The 24010-nt window shown below is 52.5% G+C and overlaps 9 protein-coding genes across 9 annotated transcripts; 5 read left to right on the top strand and 4 right to left on the bottom strand.

Moving 5' to 3' along the window:
- Window positions 1-353: 353 nt before the first annotated feature.
- NCS57_00545100 (uncharacterized protein) lies at window positions 354-1065 on the bottom strand (the record flags this gene model as incomplete). Its single annotated transcript, XM_053055370.1, has 3 exons — window positions 354-654; window positions 717-932; window positions 989-1065. 3 exons carry the CDS (start codon window positions 1063-1065, stop codon window positions 354-356), a joined length of 594 nt encoding a protein of 197 aa, XP_052914325.1.
- Window positions 1066-1855: 790 nt separating this feature from the next.
- On the top strand, window positions 1856-2716 carry NCS57_00545200 (HIT domain-containing protein; the record flags this gene model as incomplete). Its single annotated transcript, XM_053055371.1, has 6 exons — window positions 1856-1979; window positions 2136-2218; window positions 2265-2333; window positions 2390-2482; window positions 2539-2553; window positions 2609-2716. Exons 1-6 carry the CDS (start codon window positions 1937-1939, stop codon window positions 2714-2716), a joined length of 411 nt encoding a protein of 136 aa, XP_052914326.1. The 5' UTR covers window positions 1856-1936.
- A 607-nt stretch (window positions 2717-3323) lies between these two features.
- Window positions 3324-5241, bottom strand: NCS57_00545300 (CRAL-TRIO domain-containing protein; the record flags this gene model as incomplete). The annotated part of the gene is made up of 3 exons (XM_053055372.1): window positions 3324-3811; window positions 3863-4004; window positions 4057-5241. The coding sequence occupies 3 exons, from the start codon at window positions 5239-5241 to the stop codon at window positions 3324-3326; spliced, it is 1815 nt and encodes a 604-aa protein (XP_052914327.1).
- A 1387-nt stretch (window positions 5242-6628) lies between these two features.
- Window positions 6629-7367, top strand: NCS57_00545400 (DASH complex subunit DAM1; the record flags this gene model as incomplete). Its single annotated transcript, XM_053055373.1, has 3 exons — window positions 6629-6946; window positions 7022-7119; window positions 7172-7367. The coding sequence occupies 3 exons, from the start codon at window positions 6629-6631 to the stop codon at window positions 7365-7367; spliced, it is 612 nt and encodes a 203-aa protein (XP_052914328.1).
- A 176-nt stretch (window positions 7368-7543) lies between these two features.
- NCS57_00545500 (uncharacterized protein) lies at window positions 7544-8042 on the bottom strand (the record flags this gene model as incomplete). The annotated part of the gene is made up of 2 exons (XM_053055374.1): window positions 7723-8042; window positions 7544-7667 (listed from the first exon to the last, which is right to left on the bottom strand). Exons 1-2 carry the CDS (start codon window positions 7950-7952, stop codon window positions 7544-7546), a joined length of 354 nt encoding a protein of 117 aa, XP_052914329.1. The 5' UTR covers window positions 7953-8042.
- Window positions 8043-14250: 6208 nt separating this feature from the next.
- On the top strand, window positions 14251-17100 carry NCS57_00545600 (Aconitate hydratase, mitochondrial; the record flags this gene model as incomplete). The annotated part of the gene is made up of 5 exons (XM_053055375.1): window positions 14251-14364; window positions 14658-15300; window positions 15384-15504; window positions 15560-16871; window positions 16924-17100. The coding sequence occupies 5 exons, from the start codon at window positions 14251-14253 to the stop codon at window positions 17098-17100; spliced, it is 2367 nt and encodes a 788-aa protein (XP_052914330.1).
- A 1102-nt stretch (window positions 17101-18202) lies between these two features.
- Window positions 18203-19229, top strand: NCS57_00545700 (Rhomboid protein 2; the record flags this gene model as incomplete). Its single annotated transcript, XM_053055376.1, has 5 exons — window positions 18203-18383; window positions 18440-18577; window positions 18631-18712; window positions 18776-18963; window positions 19015-19229. The coding sequence occupies 5 exons, from the start codon at window positions 18203-18205 to the stop codon at window positions 19227-19229; spliced, it is 804 nt and encodes a 267-aa protein (XP_052914331.1).
- Window positions 19230-20086: 857 nt separating this feature from the next.
- On the bottom strand, window positions 20087-20463 carry NCS57_00545800 (uncharacterized protein; the record flags this gene model as incomplete). Its single annotated transcript, XM_053055377.1, has 2 exons — window positions 20087-20373; window positions 20433-20463. The coding sequence occupies 2 exons, from the start codon at window positions 20461-20463 to the stop codon at window positions 20087-20089; spliced, it is 318 nt and encodes a 105-aa protein (XP_052914332.1).
- A 1016-nt stretch (window positions 20464-21479) lies between these two features.
- On the top strand, window positions 21480-23646 carry NCS57_00545900 (uncharacterized protein; the record flags this gene model as incomplete). The annotated part of the gene is made up of 5 exons (XM_053055378.1): window positions 21480-21501; window positions 21705-21954; window positions 22020-22258; window positions 22315-23135; window positions 23185-23646. The coding sequence occupies 5 exons, from the start codon at window positions 21480-21482 to the stop codon at window positions 23644-23646; spliced, it is 1794 nt and encodes a 597-aa protein (XP_052914333.1).
- Between the last annotated feature and the right edge of the window lie 364 nt (window positions 23647-24010).

A 24010-nucleotide genomic window follows, 5' to 3' on the forward strand; every position in this document is an offset into this window, starting at 1 on the left:
TACTCGAATGTTATGACTTGATTACCTGAATAATGATGCTTTGGCACTGTTGTCCCATTCTTGACCTGCGTGATACCCTGCATCACGCTTCACTGTCATGACATTGCACGGATTAATGAGCAATAGGCATGATACACAGAGTCATATCGGCCATCCAAGACGCCGAAAGGAAAAATATATTCATGGCTAGCTAAGCCAGCATCTTGCCCATACAGACATCCACATTGATTTATCTGATCCGTCCAAAGCTAAAAGATGTCATCAGTCGTGATAGTCATCCCAGGATATCCAACTCTTCCACCCTCATCCCATTCCCAACCGTCTATTCCACAATTCGCAATTTCCAATCATATTTAAGACTCGCCAAACAGACCCCAATCCTTGATCTTGAATGTCGACCAGATGCGGGCCGAGTACTCGACGGCGTCGCCGATGAGCTTGCCCTGGCGGCCGAGCTCCAGGTCGACCTCGTCCTCGTCGTACTCGCCCTTGATGTGGGGCACGTTGATGGTGATGAGGATGTCCGTCTTTTGCTTCTCGAGTCGCAGGAGCGTCAGGATGATGGCGGTAAAGTCGGGAGCCGAGGTGGTGTCGCGGGACTGGTTGACGTGGGGCGTCTGTGTCGAGATGAGGGTGTAGGCGGGAGTGCCCTCTCTGGAAGGGAAGTTAGCAAGCCACGACTCTTGAAGTTTGTACAGGATGGAGGGGGGTCATACTCGAGCCTCGAGAACTCAGTCTCGGCCGTGTTCCAGATCTTGACGGTGTTGATGTCGGTGCCGACCATGTCCTCCAAATGGGTCGTCATGGCACGGCCGTCAACCTCAGGACCAGAGCCAGAGCTACCAACGCGCTCAGTGATGTCAAAGATGATGCTGGTGAAACCATCCTGGTCGATCCAGACTTCTTGGTTGTCGGGAACCTGCCGCAGTTTGCTATGAACCATCAGCATCAGGCGCGGACTTAGGCGCAAAGGTGAGCGAGCACGAACCTGACGTCGGCAAAGTTGGAGGGCAGATCGACAACGATTGCGCCGCCAAAGAGAGGCGTGCTGACGAATTCGGGCATTTTATGAAAGTGTAGAGACAGCCTTGTCTTGTAGAGGTTATTCGCTTCTGTCGCAAAGTCGAAGTTGTAAAGAGTATCTCGTGGATCAGGCACCAGAGGCGACAAAAGAGGTTTAAACAGGTGAGGGCAAAAAGAGGTCACGCGCGAAGGGGTAATCCTCGTATTTTGGAGCCAAGCTTTGGGTGGAAGGAGGCGATTATAAGGTAACAAAATGGAAGCCTGAAAGTGGGCGACGAAGAGAGCGATGGATCATGGATGGCTCGGCTCGGGGAAGCACAGCATCCTGCAAGTCAAGTCAAGCTCAGGCTCAGGTTTGGAGGGGCTCAGGTGGGATGCGACCCCGCCACATGATGACGTACGAAAAGCCTCACTTTTGGTGTCGCAGCCACATGGCATGACTGAATGCTGACCATCAAAAAGATCAAAAAGAATTGTTAAACTGCAGTTTAAAAATCCGAAAAAGAACCAGAGGGACTCTCTCTATACAGTACTATCAATTTCCATCATCGATGATGCAAAAAGCAAAAATTCGAATCTGGAGTCTCCAGACGAATGTTTCCAAAGATTGTTTGAATGGAGTCTGTTGGGCCATTCCACGGTCACATCTGGTAAAAGGCAAGAGGTGAGTTCGATGGAAGGTCCCACTCCGAAAGAACGCTGTGCTAATTTGACTTATAACCCTCTGTCGCAAGCCCCACCCACCAATCAGCAGATCGCGAGCAACCCCTCTGATAGTGCACCTATGTCAGCAGCTGTTAACCGACTCACTCAGTGCATAACGTACTTGAAGCTTCTCCCTTCTCTCGTGACGCTTCTTTCACCCCTTTCTCCCTCATCTTCCTCGACATTCAATCAATTTCTATTATACAAAATGGCCTCCGCCGCCGGTTGCATCTTCTGCCGCATCATCAAGGGTAAGAAGGATTGGAGAGTCGAAGAGTGAAGCTGAGAGAGTGCGGATGCGGGGAGCTGTTGAGGGGAGAGTATGTTGAGGGTGTCCATCATCTATCTTTCTCGTCACCATCACCACAGTTCCAATCCCTCGACTAACCGTCGTCTCTTAATTGCAGGTGAAATCCCTTGCTTCAAGCTGTTTGAGAGCGACAAGACCCTCGCTTTCCTCGACATTGGCCCCCTCAGCAAGGGTCATGCTGTATGCTCGACGCCTAACCTCGCTCGACCCGACTGACACCCTGTAGCTCGTCATCCCCAAGTACCACGGCGAGAAGCTGGCCGACATTCCCGATGATCATCTCTCTGAGGTCCTGGTAAGCTCAATTGTTCTCTTACAGCGATAGAATGAGGCGCTGATGGGCACAAACAGCCCACCCTCAAGAAGATTGTCAACGCAACCGGTGCCACCGACTACAACATCCTTCAGAACAACGGCGCGATCGCCCACCAGGAGGTTAAGCACGTAAGTATTCCCTATCCATATTCTCATATGCTTTCAAATGCTGATGGTCACTTCAGGTTCACTTCCACATGGTAATAGGAATCCCGTACCCCCATCCCTCGGATCCCGCGACTAACATGTCTCTAGATCCCCAAGCCCAACGAGAAGGAGGGTCTCGGCATCGGATGGCCTACCCAGTCACCCGACATGGATGCGCTCAAGGCATACTACGAGGAGGTCAAGTCCAGGATTTGAGCCGGCAATGCTGTGCAGCGTAAAGGCAACGCATCATTGATGATAGCTGCGGCCTTTAAAAGTGTCTCACGGCCAAGGTCTCTGGTTTCACTATCCAGTTGCTAGGTAGAATCAGCTGTCACGACCTAAATACAATGATGATCACCAAGTTCGTTCTTATCACATCACTGCCTTCGTATCTCGCTGGCATCTTGCTTTCTTCAGGAAGCAGGCTTCAAGGCACCGACTTAGTTCTTTGACGAATACTCGAGTACTCTTCGTACCAAATGCCGCAACAAAGAATCACAAGCAGATACGTAATTGGAGAGGACTCTATGAAGTTTCGGTGTGGAAATGAAGTGACTTCAGGTGGGCTTTTCGTCGGGAGATATCATATTCACTCATTGGGCCTCATTGTGATACCAAATAGCTGGGTTTCACAGCCTGCACAGTGATTAACCGTAACCTGATAAACGATAATGTTATATTATTATGCATCATGCTCTATAACCCTAAAGTAATAGGTCAAACCCAACTGGGGTTGGGCCGAGAGTGATCAGCCAAGAGCTGATTGAGAAATCGTGTGCCGGGGAGACGCCCTTTGTTTTTTTCTAACCATCCCTCGCATCTAGTCTACATCATCAGCGGCGGTAGCAGCAGAAGTTCCAGCCGCCGGGGGAACAGGTGAGTACCAGTTGGCCTTGCCGCCGCTCTGGATAGAACCCTGTCTGTCGTAGAGTGTCCTCGCCCGGATGTAAGGGTCCAGGGTCCAGTAGCCCTCCCTCAGCGACTTGGAGATCTTCTCGCGCTCCGCCTTGATCTCGGCGCTCTTCTCGCCGTCTGGATGGCGGATCCATTCCCGGGTCGCGTGCTCAAACTGCTTGACCTGCTCGGCGCGCTCCGCGAGCAGGCGGTCCCGGGTCTCGGTGTCCTTCATCTTGTCGTTCTCGCCGGCGGCGGGCTCGATGTACTTGTACTCCCAGTCCTCGTCGCCGTCGAGCTCCTTGATAAGGTGGTCTGGGGCGATGAACTCCTCGAGCTCGGCGCGGTTGTTGGTGAAGTGAACCTTGGCCGCAACGACAGGGTCCAACCATCCACGAATAACCTTCCAGATGCCTTGTATCTTGTTAGTTGCAATTCGGTGTTGATAAACTCTGGTTCACATACCTTGGAACAGCCAGGGGGCGCGGTGCACCAGGACAGCACCAAGAGACTCGGGGTAGTTGGCCTCGAAACACTTGATCATGAACTTGACAGGGGCGTAGTCCATGTTAGCCATGGAGAAGCCCGTCATGTCAAAGATGACACACTAAGGTGGCCATTAGCATCATAAACATCAATATTCCAGAGGGTTTACTTACAGCAGTGTCAACTGGAGGCTCAAGGACCATACGAGCAGTCTCAATGATATAGACTGTGTACCTCTCCAGACTTTGCTCGCACTCCGCACCAATCTTGTGAAGGCGAACCCTGACAACGCAAATAGGCCGGCCATTCTTGTCGGTGCCATGCAAGAAACTCTTGCCCATTCGGAGCTGTGCCATGACGTCGGCGCTCACCTGCTTGGTAGGGGAATCGGCATTCTTCTCATCCTCAATGGCAAGGGCATCACCGTTCTTCATGATGTCGTCATCCACACGCATGTCGTTGTGTCTCCAGTGCATGGTCGACACCAACATCACCAGAGCCTTCTCCACGTCCCATTTTCGTGCGCGGAGGAAGCGCAGGACGAGAGCGTCAGGGTGGTCATGCTTCACCATGCTCCAGATGGTGTGGTGGATGGACTCAGGGGTCTCATTGGCCAGGGTGTCGTAGAAGTGCTTCGTCTGGCCATACTTGTCCTCCTCGACGGAAGCCTCTGTGGGAGTTGAAGTGCCAGACTTGCCCTTTCGGAAGACGCCAAATCGCTTCTTCTTCTCACCACCCGCAGCGTTAGCCTCCTCTGGATCCTTGGGGGAGAGAAGATCAGCGCCAGTACTGTCGTCATCGGCCACACCGGTGAGCTGGAAGATGGCAGCCCATAGCTTGCGAAGCTTCTCCTCTTGCTCAGGAGTTAGGTTTCCCGGTCGACCGGGGGGAACTTGGAGAGACATGATTTCAATGTCTTGATCGGATTCTTGTGAATAAGAGTTGCTGGTTGAGCCTGTCGTGGACCACACCGAGGCAATAAGAACAGCTGCAAGTACAGTCGCAGCTACAACAGCTGAGGATAGAGAGCTTGCTTCAAGTGGGCGCCTGGTTGAATCTGAGGTTGATCTGCTAGAGGGAGTCGTATAAGACCTCTGAAGGGTGAGACCAGCAACGCGGACACGCGCAGAGTAGCCAAGACTTGTTGCGACAGGTGGGGCGAGAAGTGAGGCCTTGCTTGGGTTTTCGTATCTCGTAGCAGAGACTCTCCTGAATGATGCAGGGGTTGTGTACGATCTGGCCAGTGGAGGCCTCGCAAAACTGGGGGATGAGAGCGCCTGAGAAGGGCGTAGGAACTGTTGACAAGAGCTGAGACGGCAGCTATTTGAATACAAGATCCGTCTCAGCTGAGGCCTCATAGGTAAGATGTCGCTGATAGGGCTGTCCAAGACTTGCGAGCACGTAATGCGACGCCGCAAAAAAAGCTGCTTGAAAGATGTGTCGTCGTTGACCGGCGCGGGAAACCCCTGTGATCAGCTCCACCTATCGTCCAGAGCTCGCGGTTTCAGCAGCAGGACAGTTCCCCTAGGAGGCTCGAGGGGAAAGGCCAGAGCAAGGCTATATAAATAAGCACGAGCAGTGAGATGAGATGGTGCGAGCGCAAGGGGAGGGAAAAAAGGCTGCTGCTCTTTTTGCTGAGAGGGTGCGTGCGGGACTTGAGAGACACCGGCCCCTGCGGAGTTTACGGGTTACGTATTGGGTGTGTGTTTCTGTTAGTGCCCGGAGTACCCGGACACGCGGTTCAAGGCAAGACATGCACACGACAAGCTTAACTCGTGAGAATATTGGCTGAGTATTTTGGCATTTGATCTAGAATTGAGTAAAACTCTGCCTAGTAGCTTATCTAATTTTCATCCATTATATTGTTGCATTTAGAAGAGACTCCTTTTTTGCCTGTGATAGATATTAGAAGTACACCTATCTAGGCTGAGCTTCATACGCGTATCTTTCCAAGTAGATGACACGAGGACATAGGAACGAAAGCGAAACCGACTGGGCTCCAAATACACCGGAGTAAATACGATTGAGTCATCCTAGGTCTACGAATCAAAACTCATTCTATACGTAGGGCTTAATTCGGGCCGCTGAGTAACGCTGCGCTGATCCGGACTGCCGTGAGATTCGACGAAACGTCTCTTACCCTACAGATCCGCTACCAACTCGATAAGCAGAACCCTGAATGACACGCGATGCCCAAGCGCTTCTCATATGATGATGATACAGAAAAGATATTAGCGGTTGGCAGCTGCCCCTGGTCAGTTGCTCCCGTAATATTAGGTCGTGTCGTCGGCTCAGCCTCATCGTATGTCGTCAAGTGAGCCCCTGAGCTGCGTATGAACAGCTCACACGACACCATGACGACCATGAAATTGAACCAAGGTCAGCCACATGGGCATATTCCCTGAAAATAAACAAACAAAGCATGAGTGGTCAACACTACATGCCGCCTAGAACTTGATATGGAGGTTCAACTGGCTTCATCGCCAGCAAGGACGAGTCATGATGAAAAGGTACTCGTCCTGCTATCGCACCAGCTCAACGGCGCTGGTCCCGCCGCGGGGAAAGCCACTTTGGGCAGCCACACCTTGACTGCGGGGACGCCACAACAACCGCCATTTGTTGACTTTGAGCCCAAATCAACTTGACGACCACAAAGCACGAAACAGATCCTCCACCTCTCCCCCATCGCGCATCGCACGAAACGATATACCACGCCGCCCAGACCACATACGCGACGACTATAACATGTCTGGCGAACCTCTTGACGCCAGCGTCAAGCGCTCAAACTCCCGCTCCCATACCTCGCGTCCCACCACCCCGCTCCGTCCCTCATCGCGCTCATCCTTCCGAGAGTCTGCCCGCGGTGCAGGAGAAAGCGATGCCCCGTTCCCGCTCAATGCCTTCGAGCCCGCCTTCGCCGAGCTCTCGGATGCCATGGCCGATCTCGAGGCGAACATGATGCACTTCCAGCTCATGCACGAGAGTCTGGCGAGGTTCAGCGAGTCGTTTGCGAGTTTCATGTACGGGCTGAACATGAACGCTTTCTGCGTTGACTTTCCAGAGGTAGGTCTATTGGTCTAATACTCCTAGGCTATCTAGAGTTTATGTGTCTGGTATATGAGCTCACACTGCCTACAGGGGCCCGTCCCAGAGTCGTTCCGTCGAGATAGGACAAGACAAGAGCAACCAGTCGAAGCTCCCTCGCGGCCGGAGACTGACACCGATATGACATTCATGCAAGTTCTCGCCGCAAACCGAGCCCATTTTCAGATTTTAACCGTTCCATAGGACAACGGATATGTCCTTTGTCGAGAACCCACCCACAACCACCAAGTCGTCCAGATTCACCACACCAGAGCCCCGTCAATCCCGTCTTCCCTCAGCGCCTGGTCGGGGAACATCATCGAGAGGAAGATCTACCCGTGGAGTTGGTCGAGGTCGGCCTAGTGGGCTTGCCAGGGCGCGTGGTAGGGGAGTTAGGTGAAACTGAAGTTTTCGCCTCGAATACACGCTCGTATACCAGGATTGCCGCCGGCAACGCCGTCCGAATATCATCCCAGCTGAATCAAATGCAACCCAAATACGCCTGCAAACCCATCATGCTTAATGCGCATGCCGATTACACGTTGAAGAGGATATCATCGAATTCGGACAAGAATCTCAGGGATCCATGGACACGTCGTTGTCCATATCGGTGCGCTTTCGATCGCCATTATCCGTCCAAAGACCCACGGCAGCGTCGGCGTCCTTGTGAGTATAAGGTCCCTCGGCGATTTGCTTGAGTCTAGGATAGTGTTAGCAAAGATACCCCCAATAGAAGCAGTAAAATGGCAACAAACCTTCGCTTGTGAGGCTTTCCTTTGCGATGCGCAACCAGCGTAGCGTCCGTCTCGAACCATTTGGAGCATTCGGTACAGTAGTGTCGGCCAAGTCCAGGGAGGTCCTCGGCAGCCTTGGTCTCCATGAACTGCTTGAGGTGCTTGGGCGAGAGGAGGTCGGCCTTGACCTGGTCGACGTCTCTGGTCTTCCGCCGGGTCTTGGTGATGGTTCGCTTGTTGGTGACGCCCATGGTTGCGGATTTCTTTCGTGATGGGGCAATGCGGCAAAAGTGCAATGTTTGTCGACCTGATCTTGCGACGGGTATCTTGATGATCGATAACCTGGGCGGTGGAGGTTGGCGATTCAGAAAAAAGTCCAAAATTTTGGTGGGGAGACAGTGTCTACAGTGTTCTTGTCACGGCCCATATGCGGGGAGCCTTAGCCACACACAACAGCCACACAGCCACAGCTTCATGATGAGCGTGTCTCGAGTCTGGAGGCCTTTCAATTGATGAAGGACAGTGATGACTCCTAAATGATGGAATGACCATGTGCTGAAGTAATTAAAAGAGTATATTTGGAGGTTTTGTAAAGAGTTTGCTGGGAACTCATTCAATGAAACCCAAGTGTCATGAAGAATGAAGGTTGTTTGGTTCACTTACACCGTCTCGAGTGACTGATGGGCTGGGAAGAACTGTTCTTTGCTGATAATTCCTCCAACTATCTCGTCAGAAGGCGGGAGAAATATGAAACTGTTGCGATTGAACAAAGTGTTCGTCAATGAAATGTCATATTTTCAAGATTCTCGCCAAGGTAGACATCCCAAGTGGGATGGTTTGCGAGGGTTCGGTCTCTGTGATCGCCCATGGCCCTTGGTATGGCCAGAGAGATCCATGTTGAGGCTGGATATTAGATGATCACCCGATTACATGATTGAGAGTGCGGACATGAAGCATGATTAGTCGTATATCCTAGAATAATGATTGAATAAATACGTCGAAGAGACTATGTAAGAATTCTTCTTTACCTTATATCACTGCCATTTATTTTTAGGATGTGATGCAATAAACTTATGAAGAGATACTCATAGATTCGCTCAAGATACTCAGGGATACTAAGATAGTATGTAGTATGTCAAACAGCCAAGTTGGTGTGCCAGATATCCACTCATGCATCTTGCACATGATCCCAGACGTGTCAATGTTGAAGAATAGGCTATAGTTTGTTGGCGCTGGAGACACGGGCGTGATGGGTAACGTACACGTGGCTGGTTTAGGGCACATTGTGTAAATATAATTGAGATTGGCCTTCTGTTCTAAGCTGGTGAGTGGAACATTGGTGCGCTGACCCTAGCATGACCTTCAGTATCAGAATGAGACCATTCAGTCTTTCAAACTGCACCACGCATCATCCACTGAGCAAAGATCCATGTACCTGAAACACCACAACGAGTGGCTGGTGATGTCTACTTGGGTTCCATGTAATATAAAAGGCGCTAGTGGCTCGAGGAGGGTTGTATGAAAGAACATCAGTCACGGATATAGTTGGCGAGGAATTGACCATGAACTATCGAGACATATCGGCGAATATTTGCCTGCATATAAAAAACCCTTTGCGATCTGAAGTCCTCATGAGGGCTGTCGGAACCCAGTGACATGGCGTTCAATGATCAGCGTTGTCACCGCCACATGTTCGAGCCGAGCCCACCTCAGGGAATTGGACGGATTTGAAAACACATGGCAGACAGCAAACGTTGACCCACTATGGGAGGCCAATGATCTCCAGTCATATAATAATTTGAAGGCGTTGTGGTGAAGCTCTCCCTTGGCCATAGTTGTGGGTGTCTCTGAAGATCGCCCGCGAGCTCTGGTTTTTACTCTGGGCGCAAGGATGCTCGGCCTTGACCTGTCAGTGGTACGATGTTACGAATTGCCACTTTGTAGACTTGTGAAGGCGGATAAGTTTCTCGTGGAGATGCAGTGTCTCGTCCCAACCCGCTTCTTTGCCTTCTCTGGCTTGGGCCCGGGTTGACGATGGCAGTGATGAGCTTTTCATATCCTGGCCCTGTCATTGCTGGCTACATACCCTCTAGGGTCACTCGTCTGGCATGTTGCCACTGACTGGTACTTAGTTGTGTGGCGTGTCTTTGTTGACAAGCAGGGAACCGTTTTGCAGTTCGGCAAAGTCGCAGCCAACTGGGTTACGAGCTGGTTATGCGGTTGAACACCGAGGTAGATAGAGAACCTAGCAGGAAAGGTTCCGTCTGTAATCGATTGTAATCGCGGCGGATACTATTGGATAGGGCAGGACAGGGAAGTTGGGCGGTCTGCGGCCTGGGATGCGGCAAAACAGCAGAGGAGAAGTGCAGGAACCAAGGGGGGGGGGTGTGCGGTTTCGTGAGAGCTTCATCCCCATTGTTCAAGGGTTACCCCAATTTGCTTCAGCGACTCGCCGTCGAGAACTGAGGTCCGAAATGGACACAGATTATGGGGAAGACGTCGGGGACCGAGCGTGAAGTGCTCGGAGCCTCACAATTGCGAGCGCCACGGTCCGGCGACCGAAGTAAAAGCCGCTGGTCCGAGCCTCCGCTCCGCTTTCAGGCCCTGCCAAACGGAGGAGAGAGCAAAAATTTGCCAAGGGAAACGGGGCCCTGTTTGAGGCATGGAGACGCCCGGGGGGGAACCAGAGGCGACTATGCCGCATCGGGGTGACGATGCGGTAAATTCTTCGTTCTCTGCGGCGTGGGCCCCGGGTCAGCGCTGCGGGTGGCGCTGCATCGGTGCCGTAACGACCGGGGAACAGGCAGGCTGGAAAATGAAGCCCAGCAGAGTCAAGGATGAATCCTTGGAGTTGCGCCGCCTGGGGGCGTGGGGCCGCCGCGCCTGTCAGCCGAGAAGAGCCCATCAGGTTGAATAAGAAGCTTTTGTCGAGGAACGGGAGTTGATTGATTGTGGGATTGTGGGTTTGGGCGAGGAATTGGTCGAGGGGAAGAGACTGCCTAGGCCGTGTTCAATGCCTGACCCTGAAAGCAAATAATGGTCGACAAGATAATCATGTCCATGTCTTGTCCTCATCTATCATCTCCTAGCAACAACAATTGTTGCTTGGGTCTAAGTGGAACAGACGGAAGTGGTTGTTTTTGATTTGTGTGCCTGCGTCGAGGGTAACCCACATGCTTTGCTGAAGTATCATGCCTCCCCCCTCACACCTGAATTCCGTTAAAAAATTGCCGGATTGATGCAGGAGACGAACCTTCTGCCTTCTTGGCAAACAACTTGACACCATCGTCAACGTCTTGCCGTCGAGCGCCGAACCAGGAGCCGATGGAGAGCCGTGGCTCGTAACGTCGAGCCAAGCCGAGGAGATCCGTCCGCCTCCGGTCGGTATCCGGGGGAATCTTCGGCGATGGACTGTCGTGAGCGTCTGGGGTCCGCTGAGGTCAAGCACTGGCACCTCTGACGCAACCGGCTCCGATGGGGCCTTTTCCCCAGTGAACAGCCTAGACCAGGGCTCTGGTGGGCGCCAATGGGCGAGCTCAATGGCAGCTGGAATGGGGTTTTCTGCCCTCCGCTCACTGGCTATCGCAGTCTCGGTCGCTCGGTCTCGTGCGAGAGGAGCTTGGGGCTCGGTATCCTCGGCCATGAGGGTGACTGTCCCATGACGGAAAACGAGGCAAAACTGCATGGCAGCTGCGTTTGCTGTATCATATCTGACCTCGGTTTCGCCATCGTTCGACCTTGTCATGATCCCCCGTGTCTGTTATCGATGGCAATCCCTGAGGGAAGCATGTGCAAGAATTTTTGAACGGCCGTCACGGAGAGTGTGGGGAGGGGTGAATGGATGGAAGAGGAGCATGTCATGACGACAGGGTTATGAAGATTGTTTTCTGCCCCGCCTTGATTGGCTCGCGGCCTGACAACCTTGGTTATCAGCCTCCAACCTGTGGCTTCGGCTCCCCGCATCAAACCTGAGCGCTTTGTGGCTCCACAATCACGACCATCACAATGCCCAACCTTAACCAGCGTTTCTGTGCATGGGAGCTGACATGCGATACCCCGGGAAACGGACTCACAACCTTCCAGTATGTTTGTGGACAACCTACGATCAAGCATAGATCCATTATTTGATTCAGGTGGCCAGCTGACAGTGAATCATACCCAAGCCATGGACACTGAGCCTAAGCCTAAGCCTGTATGAGAGCACATCTAAGCTTACCTATATGTGATGGCTTGGCTCTCACATTCTCCTCATAAGACTCTTCACGGACTCATCATCTCCTGATGTGCTATGCAATGTTCTTATCGCTCTGGAGGCCGGTGAAACTTTGTTCGTGATCCATCCATGGACCATTGTCGAGATTGAACGCCTGGGACATAAATCCGACTTTAAATGGTACTTGGATGATCCACAAGCTCATGACGGACATATATAGGAGTATCAGACGTCGAGCCTCTTGTTTCGAAAGGAGATGAAGTAATGCCATTGGCTGCAAGTTCGCCGGCTTAAGATGAACCGGACCAGCCCTCACTGGAGACCACTCCACGGAACTTGGAACCTGGGGAGTTCCTTCATGAGGACCCTAGCCACATTTCCCCGGACAACAATGGCAATGCTAGAGCACGTTGGTAGCTTGGCCCGGGACTCACCGTTTGGTACATAGCTGGAACTCAGCCACCCCTGCCAGAGAGCCCCGTCACATAAGGTTTTACGGGGCTATGGGGAGAGGAAGAGAACTTCCCCAAAGACTGGGAAGTCACTGAGCAGGAGGACATACGTCCAACTGGAAATGGTGAAGGAGGCACATACCGCAAAGCTCATTGACCATGGACAGTTTAAATATATCGCATATGGATTTAGATAGAGAAATGTTACTGGAATAGAGATTGGAGGACGAATGACAGGGGAAAGGATGGGGGTCGACAAAGACGTGTCAGACTTGATGCTGGCGCTACCAAACCACCAGTTGATCTGACTATCAAGGGGGATTTTGGATATCCATGACATTTTGCAGCATCAGCCATCCTTCAATGGGTTGTCTTCATTGCTTTGAGCAACTATGGACTGGAGTACGCATGTATGGACACTCGGAGTCTTTGAACTACATAGACTGGAACATGAGCTCAAGTTGGAATCATGATGAATAAGGGTATCTATACGGAATGTTGGATAACTATCCACTTCTAAACAGCACATAATACTGCATGGGAGGTGTCTCCCCGGACAGTCTGGAGTCTGGATGACACTATTCTCAGGTGGGTCTTGAGCTCACCAGCTGACAAGCTTGACGGTTACAGGCGCCGCGGCTCTTCACAAAGAATGAATGGATTGGTGCACAGTGAGTGGTGCACCGCCACCGACTGGAGCGCTGGTCCGGGGTCCACGCCGGATTGAATGCACGGTAAGGGTCAAAGCCCGCCCGCGGAGCGGCGTCACCGGGTCTCCAGGAGAGAATAGGGTCTCGGGCCAGCGGGTTTCATGTTCGGTCGCCGCACAGTGTTGCTCGTAGTTGCGAAGCTCCGAGACCCTAGCGCTCGGTTCCCGATGCCTTCACTGGACATGTGGAAAATGACATTCTGCCGCATCCCCAGACCGATGACCGCCCAATTATCTTTTTTTTTTTGTGGCCCAATGGCAGCGGTTGCAATTATCCCTCGGCCTTGAGAGTTGCGCCCAGCCTGGAGCAACCAGGCCTGAGTGGGGACGGAGAGTTCCCCTCCTTGAGCAAGAGTCTAGCAACGAAGACGGGACGACGGTGGCACAGTAGATCTACAGAGGAATTTGTCGCATCTATTTCCAACTCATGATGGGACCAAAAGGGTGCTGTTTTAAATCAACAATGATTTCAGAATAAGGACCAATCAACGAGTCCAATGGCAACTCGCAATAGAGGCAGGGGTTTGGTTTCTGCTTGCGTTGTCGCTGCCTCGGTATTATCGGCCCCGAGAGAGACGGGAACCGACGGCTGCGGTACAATCTGGTGCGCCAAAATGCTTTTGGAGCAGCAGGTGTTTGTTCCCTCGGCAGAGTGGAGGTTTTCGGTTACCACCCATGACGAAAGGAATTGCCGATTATTTTCAGCTCTTTTTTGATTGGTAGAAGGACGGGTTTGCCCTCCCCGCTCGCATCGGGAAACCACACTTCATCACTGGTGCTTGGAGAGGGCTCCGCTGTGGGGCATCGCCCACATTTTTTGGGGCTCGCTCTCTCCTGGGGCGTGCCTCTAGCGGAGTCGGCGCTCTCACTGCTGGGCTTCACTGCCAGGTACGTAAGAAACCTCAGCGAGGTCCTAAGCGACAGGTACCTAAGGTGAGGAGGGCCTTGTTGCCGTGTGCCCTGGGCAAGAGAAAAAAACACCCCCCTCCTCCCATCCGCTTCCTTTTAATACTCAATCCTCCCCCCTCCTCCTCGATCTCTTCTTGCCCGTTGATTCTTCTCGTGTGCGAGCGTCTCCCTTTTCCTTCTTCCTAGTGATACCCTGACCCTCTCCGCTCTAATCACGCTCACACTCAATTGAGACGCTTCAGCCTTGAGTGATCAACACCTTCACCATGCTTGCTACCCGCCAGGTTCTGGGCAATGTCGCCCGGAGCCGCGTCCTCGCGGGCGCCGCCTCTGGCATTCGCCGCCTGGCGACTGTCTCTGACAGCCCTCTCGACAAGAAGGTGAGCAAGATTCTACTCTCAGCAGCTTGTGTTTTGCGCGAACGACTCGACGCTTGGCGGTTCTTCTGGTGTGGCATGTAAGCCGCTCATCCGGGCACCTCCCAGACGTCATCGTGCGCCGATCGACCTGGGCCGTCAAATCACCAGTGATTTCGACCACAGGCAGATTTGCGCGCTGTGGTGCAATTGCAACAATATTACCAGCAGTTCTCGCTTCAGCCAGCTTCAGCATGCACAAATCAAGTTTTGGGGGAACAATTGGACTGACTCGTGCCATCTTGGCCCCACTATAGGTCCGCCAGAACCTTTGGGAGGAGAACAACTTCATCAACTACAAGAAGATGTCCGAGAACCTCGACATCGTCCGCGCCCGCCTTAACCGACCCCTGACCTACGCCGAGAAGATTCTGTACTCTCATTTGGATGATCCCCATGGCCAGGAGATCGAGCGTGGCAGCTCTTACCTCAAGCTCCGACCTGACCGTGTTGCTTGCCAGGATGCCACCGCCCAGATGGCCATCCTTCAGTTCATGTCCGCTGGCATGGATGCCGTTGCCAACCCCTCCACCGTCCACTGCGATCACTTGATCGAGGCCCAGATTGGTGGTGCCAAGGATCTTGCCCGTGCTGTCGACATCAACAAGGAGGTCTACAACTTCCTTGCTACTGCTTGTGCCAAGTACAACATTGGTTTCTGGCGCCCCGGCTCCGGTATCATTCACCAGATTATTCTCGAGAACTACGCTTTCCCCGGTGGTCTCCTCATCGGAACTGACTCCCACACTCCCAACGGTGGTGGTCTTGGTATGGCCTGCATTGGTGTCGGTGGTGCTGATGCTGTCGATGTCATGGCCAACCTTCCCTGGGAGCTGAAGGCCCCCAAGGTCATCGGCGTTAAGCTGACTGGTCAGCTCAACGGCTGGACTGCCCCTAAGGGTAAGTGCTAACTGCGCACCTTCCACTGTCGATCATCGTCGACGGTTAGTTATCCACGGACCCACTTATTAACAACACCACAGACATTATCCTGAAGGTCGCCGATATTCTCACCGTCAAGGGTGGCACTGGTGCCATTGTTGAGTACCATGGACCTGGAACTGATACCTTCTCATGCACTGGCATGGCAACCATCTGCAACATGTCAGGACTTCCCCATTCTTTGAGTTGTTTTGATCATTGTACTGACTCTTCGCAGGGGTGCTGAGATTGGTGCCACCACTTCCCTCTTCCCCTTCAACGAGCGTATGTACGACTACCTTGCCGCCACCAAGCGAACTGAGATCGGAGAGTTTGCCCGCTCTTACGCCCACGGCCTCCGACCTGACGAGGGTGCCGAGTACGACCAGCTGATTGAGATCAACCTTTCCGAGCTCGAGCCCTACATCAACGGTCCCTTCACCCCCGATCTGGGAACTCCCATCTCCAAGTTCAGCCAGGCTGTCAAGGACAACGGCTGGCCCGATGAGCTCAAGGTCGGTCTGATCGGCTCTTGCACCAACTCCTCTTACGAGGATATGTCCCGCGCTGCCTCCATCGCCCGTGATGCCCTCAACCACGGTGTCAAGGCCAAGGCTGCCTTCACTGTCACCCCCGGTTCTGAGCAGATTCGCGCCACCATTGAGCGTGACGGTCAGCTCCAGACCTTCGAGGAGTTCGGTGGTATGGTTCTCGCCAACGCTTGCGGTCCCTGCATTGGTCAGTGGGACCGTCGCGATGTCAAGAAGGGCACCGCCAACTCTATCATCTCCTCCTACAACCGTAACTTCACTGGCCGAAATGACGGTAACCCCGCCACCCACTCCTTCGTCGCCTCCCCCGACATGGTCGTCGCCCTGACCATTGCTGGCTCCCTCCACTTCAACCCCCTCACCGACACCCTCAAGGACAAGGACGGCAAGGAGTTCAAGCTCGCCCCTCCCACCGGTGACGGTCTCCCCGTTCGCGGCTACGACCCCGGCCAGGACACTTACCAGGCTCCCCCCAAGGACCGTGCCAGTGTCACTGTCGATGTCTCCCCCACCTCCGACCGTCTCCAGATCCTTACCCCCTTCCAGCCTTGGGACGGCAAGGATGCTAAGGATCTCCCTATCCTCATCAAGGCCAAGGGCAAGACCACCACTGATCACATCTCCATGGCCGGTCCCTGGCTCAAGTACCGTGGTCACCTTGACAACATCTCCAACAACATGTTGATCGGTGCCATCAACGAGGCCAACGATGAGGCCAACAAGATCCACAACTTCACCAACGGCGAGTGGGGTGCCGTTCCCGCCGTCGCTCGTGACTACAAGGCCAAGGGTATCAAGTGGGTTGTCATTGGTGACTGGAACTACGGTGAGGGTTCTTCCCGAGAGCACGCCGCTCTTGAGCCCCGTCACCTTGGTGGTCTTGCCATCATTACCCGATCTTTCGCCCGTATCCACGAGACCAACCTGAAGAAGCAGGGCATGCTGCCCCTGACCTTCACTGACCCCGCTGACTACGACAAGATCCGCCCTGATGACAAGGTATGTTGCTCCTCCTCAGTGTCTCTCATAGCATCAACTAACTCGATACCAGGTCGACCTTCTCTGCACCAAGCTCGAGGTTGGCAAGCCTTTCCCCATGATTGTCCACCCCGCCGATGGCAGCCCCTCTTTCGAGATCCCTCTGTCCCACACCTTCAACGAGCCCCAGATTGAGTGGTTCAAGAACGGTTCTGCCCTCAACACCATGGCCAAGGCCGCCAAGAAGTAAATAACGGAGGATGATGAACGGGAATGAAAGAAGGAAATGAAGCAGTGAAATAGTTTGGGTCACAACTGGCGTATATCCTGCATGCTCTCTGGGGTTTGGTTTTTTGAGAGCAGACAGTAGAGGGGCTGATTGACGAACGGTGTCGGTTTTACACTGTCGCTCGCCCATGTTTTACTTTTACACCTCGTTGGAACGGAATAGCCTTGATTTTCTAGGTTGTACAAAATCAAAACTGTTAAAGAATTGTTCTGATGTGCTCTGTGATGGTATTCTTGCAGTCGCAGTGATTTATGTGCTGCATGCATATTGAATGCTAGCTCGTGGCTGGAGCACAAGGGGCTTGTGAGGCGCTTATTTATCCTTGAGATGCTCCACGGCCACTTAGATGCTGAAGTCTATTATGAGATGGCCTTGCAACTTGAATTCCCTAAGCTACCTTGAGATCAAGCTGGGTGGTAAACCATCTACGAAAGCCGAATGCCACAATGTTTGTGCCTCTGGAGTGCCCATTGAGGTCGTCCAGATGGGATGAGAGAACCGAGCCACGAAACGACAGAGTTCTCATCTAATACTTCTCACATATGGCTACTATATACTCTCAGAATGTGCATAAAAGTAGTAAAATAAGAGATTAAACTATCATAACATGAGGTAATGTTCTCATCGCCTTTAATGTGCTTTTATGACCTTTCTCAAGGCTTAGGATGCACTCATCATGCTCGTCACACGCGGACTCCTCGGTCTCTCTGTGAGGTACTCCGTACGTCATTTGGGATCTGCACCGCCAAATCTTAATCGAGTTAGTCAGCGGCCCCGGCGCAAGGACTGTCACGTGCTGATAAGCCTAAATCAGCCACCCCATGTTCATCAATCATCAAGGGACCTGCTGTCCAGTTTCACTTGGCCATCGCATCGTCAAACTTGGACTTTTGCGATATCCAGGTTGCTGGGTTGAGGTCTGGTTCGAATTACTCCGCTTCAGTTTCTCTTTCCGCCCGAGAGTGTCTTTTGCCTAGCCACTCACTCCTCCTCCCTCGATTCCGCCCTATCCGCCCCAGCGAAGGACCGCCCGGCTGCTCCGTGCAGCGCGAATCGCGAAAACATGCGGCCTCGACTTCAAAACTTTAACACGTTGCGAGCGCGATCCTACGTGTCACGACTGCCGCTCTTCACTCGGCTTATTGTTCTTGTCATTGTTGCAGCTTGGATTGCCTCGGTGCAATCAGTATGGGACTTGCGAGAATGGGGCGCCCTCATCCCTGACCAGATCAGCGTCACTTCAGGCAAGCTTTAGAACGCCCGATCCTCTTGTGTAGCGCTAACACGGCTTGTGAATTAGCATATCGACTTTCGACGTTTCCCTTAATACACCTCAATTTCATCCATATGATCCTTAATGTCTTGGCCCTGACGCCTTTGATGGAACGATTCGAGGGCGAACACGGAACTCTGACTACGGTTGCATTGTTCTTTGGCCGTAAGATTCAGCTGCTTCTCTGTACCGGAACTTTTGCTAATTGCTGGCCATAGCTTTGACGTCGATTCCTGCCGTCCTCTACGTGATCATCGAGCGATGTGTTTTCCGAGCGAACAATTCGATACTGGGAGCGAGGTGAGATCACACTGCCCCGACGTCGTCTACATGCGAGAAACATGACTAATATGCATATCATAGCTTGTGGGTGTTTGTCTTGCTCGCCATGGAGTCCATTCGAACCTACAAGGCCAACCCTCACTTCGTCATTGGCACAGTTCACATCCCTACGTGGACCACTCCCTTGATTATGTGTTTGGTGGTGGCGGCATTGGTACCCAGGACAAGTCTTCTTGGCCATTTGTGCGGCGTGGGTATCGGATACGTCGGTAAGTCTCCTCTTCACGCAAAATTAGACCTGATGCTAACTGACTTGATAGCTGGCTTCGGCTACGTCAAGTTCCTTGCACCTCCTGAGTGGGCGCTTCGATGGATCGAGAAGCGACTTAACCTCCTCAAGATTCTACCTCACTACGTCAGCATCGATAAGACGACATATGGCCGGTTTGGCGTGCTCCCCACGACCAACCGCCCTGGCCCCAGCGGGAGCGCCGCAACGGAGCTCGTGGGTACGACTCAGCGTCTCGGACCTTGAGCAAGGGCGCATGAAACTGTGCGCCTTCATGTAGTGTGGCTGTGTACTAGTACTACGGCGCTGGTTGCGTATTTCTCGTTTTCCTCTTATTTGTACTATAGAAAAGGGGGTTTATTCTTGGGCATCTTTTTTAATCCGGGCTTGGCGTGGCGATCAAAAACGAAGGAATGAATGGATGATTTAAGGTGGCCGCCTTCTTCTCTATGTTGCGGACCGTCTTGGATAGCAAGCGTGGGTAAAACCAGAGTCTTGGTTGGGATTGAAGATTATAGAAACAGGAGCTCTAATTCGAAGATGTATGGCATCTGCTCAATTATGATTAGCATCACGTTTTGTCGTCTCATTGCTGTCTCTCTGTGCCCTGAGTGCGTTGTGGAATCAGCTCTCATGAATGAGGGAGTCCGAGTTGATGGTTGTCTTGGGGGACACGGCAGATATCATAGGGTGCTTGGCGGTCTCGCATATCTAAGAGGTCAAGACGTCTTTATATGATCAAGTCTCGAGCTAGGTGGGCTAAAAGTTATTTAATGGCGAAGATGTTGAGTATTGTTCGACCTAAATATACCCGCATTCTGTCCGAGCAACCTTCTTCTTCCCATTATTTCTCATTGCGGTTCAGCTTCACGACCATACCTATCCTCTGATACCAGGACGGTGGTGTCTTATACTGGCGCACTTTTGCAATGACGAGCAGAGTATTTCAGCCTCCCAACGACTGTCTGGCCGTTCTATCTCATGGCTACTGACCAGTTCCATCTCCCATAGAGGCGCATTACCGTGTTGCCCAGTCACCCATTCGTTCCCAGTACGCATGAAGTGGTAACCCTCTTTCTCCGCCTTGGAGTAGCCGGGGGCCTTTATGACCTCCTCGAGCAAGCTTGTCCTCGAGGCTCAGTGGTGTTCCTCTTCTCCCTCTCAACCAACCTCCCAACTCTCTGCAGCCACTCGAGTTGATCCTCGCTTAATTCTGCATTGGTTCCTGCTGGCGGCTGTTCGGGTGTTTGTAGCGCGTCTCGCTCTCGGGCCAGGGAGTTTACAGCTTCGAGCAGCCTCGCCTCGGCATTGCTGACATCCGCCCCCTTGGCCTTACTATCTTTGACCTGAGCTGCGGCCTTGCGGACATCGTTCAACATATCGTTGATCGCTGTTCACCCATGGTTAGTACAGTGTTTCGTTTATGCTTGCTTGGGGGTAAACTCTTACATTTGGAGGTAGAAGCGCCCTCTGTCGCCATTTTGCGTCTTGGTTGCCTGGGCGTTCTGTGTTGAATCAGCGACTCCTGTTCATCCACCCAGTACATCTAATGTCAGGCGAGAGGGTCATTACTTGACTCACTGGGATGTGGCTTGCTTGCTTATGGTATGCCTCCAGGCGTGAGAGGAAAAAATGCTTTGGAGTTCAAAGAGAGTGATCGAGGAGAGAGTGAAAGGTTCAAGTTTCTGCATCACTGGTGGCCTTATGTAGTTGGGCGTTGCCAGGGGACAGTGAATCACAGTCGAAAAACAGGTCAATACCGACAGCAGGAAATATGTTTGTGCTACATAGGATGATGGCTGAGAGCATGGTAACTATGGGGTCTGCAGCAAAGATGGATGAAGCTCGTTGAGCTGGAAATGATGTGAAACGAGAAGAGATGGGAAGAGATGAGAAACGGCAAATAGTGCAATAATATGTACAAATGAGATAAAGGTATTGAGCAATGTTTATTGGTGCCATGTTTAATGTATAGAATACTCTAACATTACTGTCGATCAAAGAGTGTTTTCTACCAGCAAGCAATCCAAACATTCACCTCGTTTTCACATCCCAACACACACACGGGAGTATATAAGTTTCTGTAGGTTACTTTGAGAACACCATTGAGGCTTGATAGCACACATGGAGAAAAAACTCGCATTTAAAAAGGAAGCTTGCGGCTCTTTGGCACAAACTACGACTGTTCATGATGGGTTCGGGTGTGTCTATCACCACGACCTCACTTAGGACTGGCGTGTGGGCGCCGAGCGAGGGCAACTGGGCCATTTGCACTGTGGAATGATGTGTACGTATGGATTTCTGTCTTCAAGGAGTTCAAGGACACGAAAACCCATCATCGAATTATCGACAATTGATAGAATCAACACAACATGTTGCCTTTACTTCAGGTCTCCCACTTGAGCCTCAGCCCCCGGTATATGCATAGGCCGCCCCGCCGGACATGCAGGCACCCGGCCGAGCCTTCCCCCCTGGCCACGGCGGGCCATTCTGGAGATGGGTGAGCTGTCCGGAAAAGGTACGTACCTCGATTTACGGGATGCAGTTACATTCACTGGATTGGATCTTGAACTTGAACGACAAGTTGGAGGATTGAGACGACCAAGTCGCTCGTCGCGCAAAACCTCTGCCTAGTCATGTCGCGGTTACTCTGTGAGAAGCTCCCCCAAGCTCTGATGTTGCGCTGAATCATGCCCGCGGACTCCGGCTGACCCGTTTTAGCATCGGCGTTCTCGCTGCGTCGCGATCCTCGAATCTTGAAGCTCCCCCCTTACCTGTCCTTCCTTTGCATCGCGATCGGCGTCGTCTGGCTGTTTCTTCTCCCTCTTAACGAATACTCGCGACGGACGTACATCTCGGAGAACGCACTGCTGCCGGGGCAGGTGCATACATACTTTGGAGGGAGTGAACAGAACATCTTGCGCGCGTATCGTCATGAGGTTGATGATGTGGTGGGCAAGAGCAACTACGAGTGCGTTCTCCATTTGTGATGCGAGCTTGAACTTGGACAGGCGCTAATGGCCTTGGGATTGGCAGGATTAACGACAGGCTCGATGAGATCCTAACGGGTGTTGGCCTCAAGGTTGGACGACAGAACTACACGTATCACTCGGCGGGCCACGAATACTCAGGGCAGAATCTCTATGCCATCCTCCAAGCTCCCCGAGGCGATGCTACCGAGGCCATTGTCTTGGTTGCTGCGTGGAAGACTATCGAGGAGCAGCTCAACCGCAATGGCGTGTCCTTGGCTTTGACCCTGGTCCGTTACTTTAAGCGTGCGTCTACATCTCTCTAAAGGCATGCGGATGAGGAAACTGACAAATCGAAATAGGTTGGTCACTCTGGTCCAAGGATATTATCCTTGTTGTCCCCCCAGACAGCAAGACCGGCACCCAAGCTTGGGTTGATGCATACCACGATGCTCACAACCCTGACCTTGTGGCGCCTCTGCCTCTCAAGTCCGGGGCTCTGCAGGGCGCTATCGCCATTGACTATCCTCAAGAGGAGAGATTCAAGGCAGTGCACATCATCTATGATGGTGTCAATGGACAGCTGCCTAACCTCGATCTCATCAATTCCATCGTCAACATCGGCGGCGGTCAGATGGGTATCCCCACCACCATCCAGGAGATGACGCAGCACAAGGGGAGCTACCCCGATCGTCTGCAGACCATGCTGCGTGGTATGCTCAACCAGGGACTTGGCTACGCGGCCGGTGCCCATAGTAGCTTCATCCCTTACCACGTCGATGCTGTAACACTGCAGCCCTATGGTGAGGGATGGCATGATGACATGGGTATGGGTCGTCTCGTCGAGGGTTCGTTCCGAAGTCTGAACAATCTTCTCGAGCATCTGCATCAGAGTTTCTTCTTTTACTTGCTGATGCAGACGGATCGGTTTGTCAGTATCGGTACTTATCTGCCCAGCGCCATGCTGCTGGCTGCCAACTTTACCATCATGGCTATCTCCCTCTGGGTCAAGAGCGGCCAGTCATCGACAGTAGTGCAGAAGCCCAGGGAGACCAAGGGATCTGCCTCGGCTGCTGAGACTGTGCAGTCCGGAAGGGATCTCTTCTTGCCGCTTATTATTGTCGCCATCTGCCATGCTCTCCCAGCTGTGCCTCTTTACACCTTTAACCATCTGCCTGCTGGCGTAAGTATTGCTTTCCGATTTTCAGGGATACGACGCTGACAGCTCATAGCTACTTTCGCCTGCCTTTTCCATCTTCTCCGTCGTCTCGGCCGTCCTCCCTTTTGTCATCTCCCGCCTTCTCTCAATCTTCTCCAAGCCCACCCAGCAGCACTTCCAGATCACCAAGTCCTTCTCTCTGCTCGTCCTGGGCATGTGCCTCTCCACCCTCGCCACCCTCAACTTCTCCCTCGCCTTCCTCGTTGGCCTTCTGGCCAGCCCGCTGAGCTTCGTCCAGCCTGTCAAGAACCCTGTCCTTCGGTGGTCTGTGGCCGGCCTGCTCAATGTCGTGGCGCCATCTACGGTCATTTACGCCGCGGCTCAGGCTTGGGGAATTAGCATTACTGACCTGTTGAGCGAGGCAAGCTTTGGCTGGAACGTATGGGGTATGTATACACCTGTGGTGGTTTGGTGTTTGTGGTGGCCTGCTTGGCTCGTGGGTATGATCAACGTCTTTGGAGAGGTTTCGGCGTAGAGTGGTTGGAATTCGGTTTGTGTAAGATATGTCGCAGAGAGTCAACATTTAGAGCCCTGAAGGGATGATCTATACTCATAAACTACTGGCATCACTTATAGACTAGCTAGTTTCAAGATTTACTGTTATTGGAATATCCACTGTAATATAGCTGAGAGGGCTATAGTTGTTGTTCCCGAGAGGCCGAACGCTAGCGGAACTCTCCGTGGTCTTCACTTGACGTATTCTAGGAGGGGAAGCACGGAAATAGAGAGGAACAACAGCAGCTCATAACATGGGTGGACTCGTATGATTAATAGTTGTCCTCTGGGCGGGATCATCAGCTGCCCACACAGATGTTTCTATCTGTCTACTGTACAGGGGT

This window comes from Fusarium keratoplasticum, chromosome 4 (genome assembly GCF_025433545.1).
Source record: "Fusarium keratoplasticum isolate Fu6.1 chromosome 4, whole genome shotgun sequence".
NCBI lineage: Eukaryota > Fungi > Ascomycota > Sordariomycetes > Hypocreales > Nectriaceae > Fusarium > Fusarium keratoplasticum.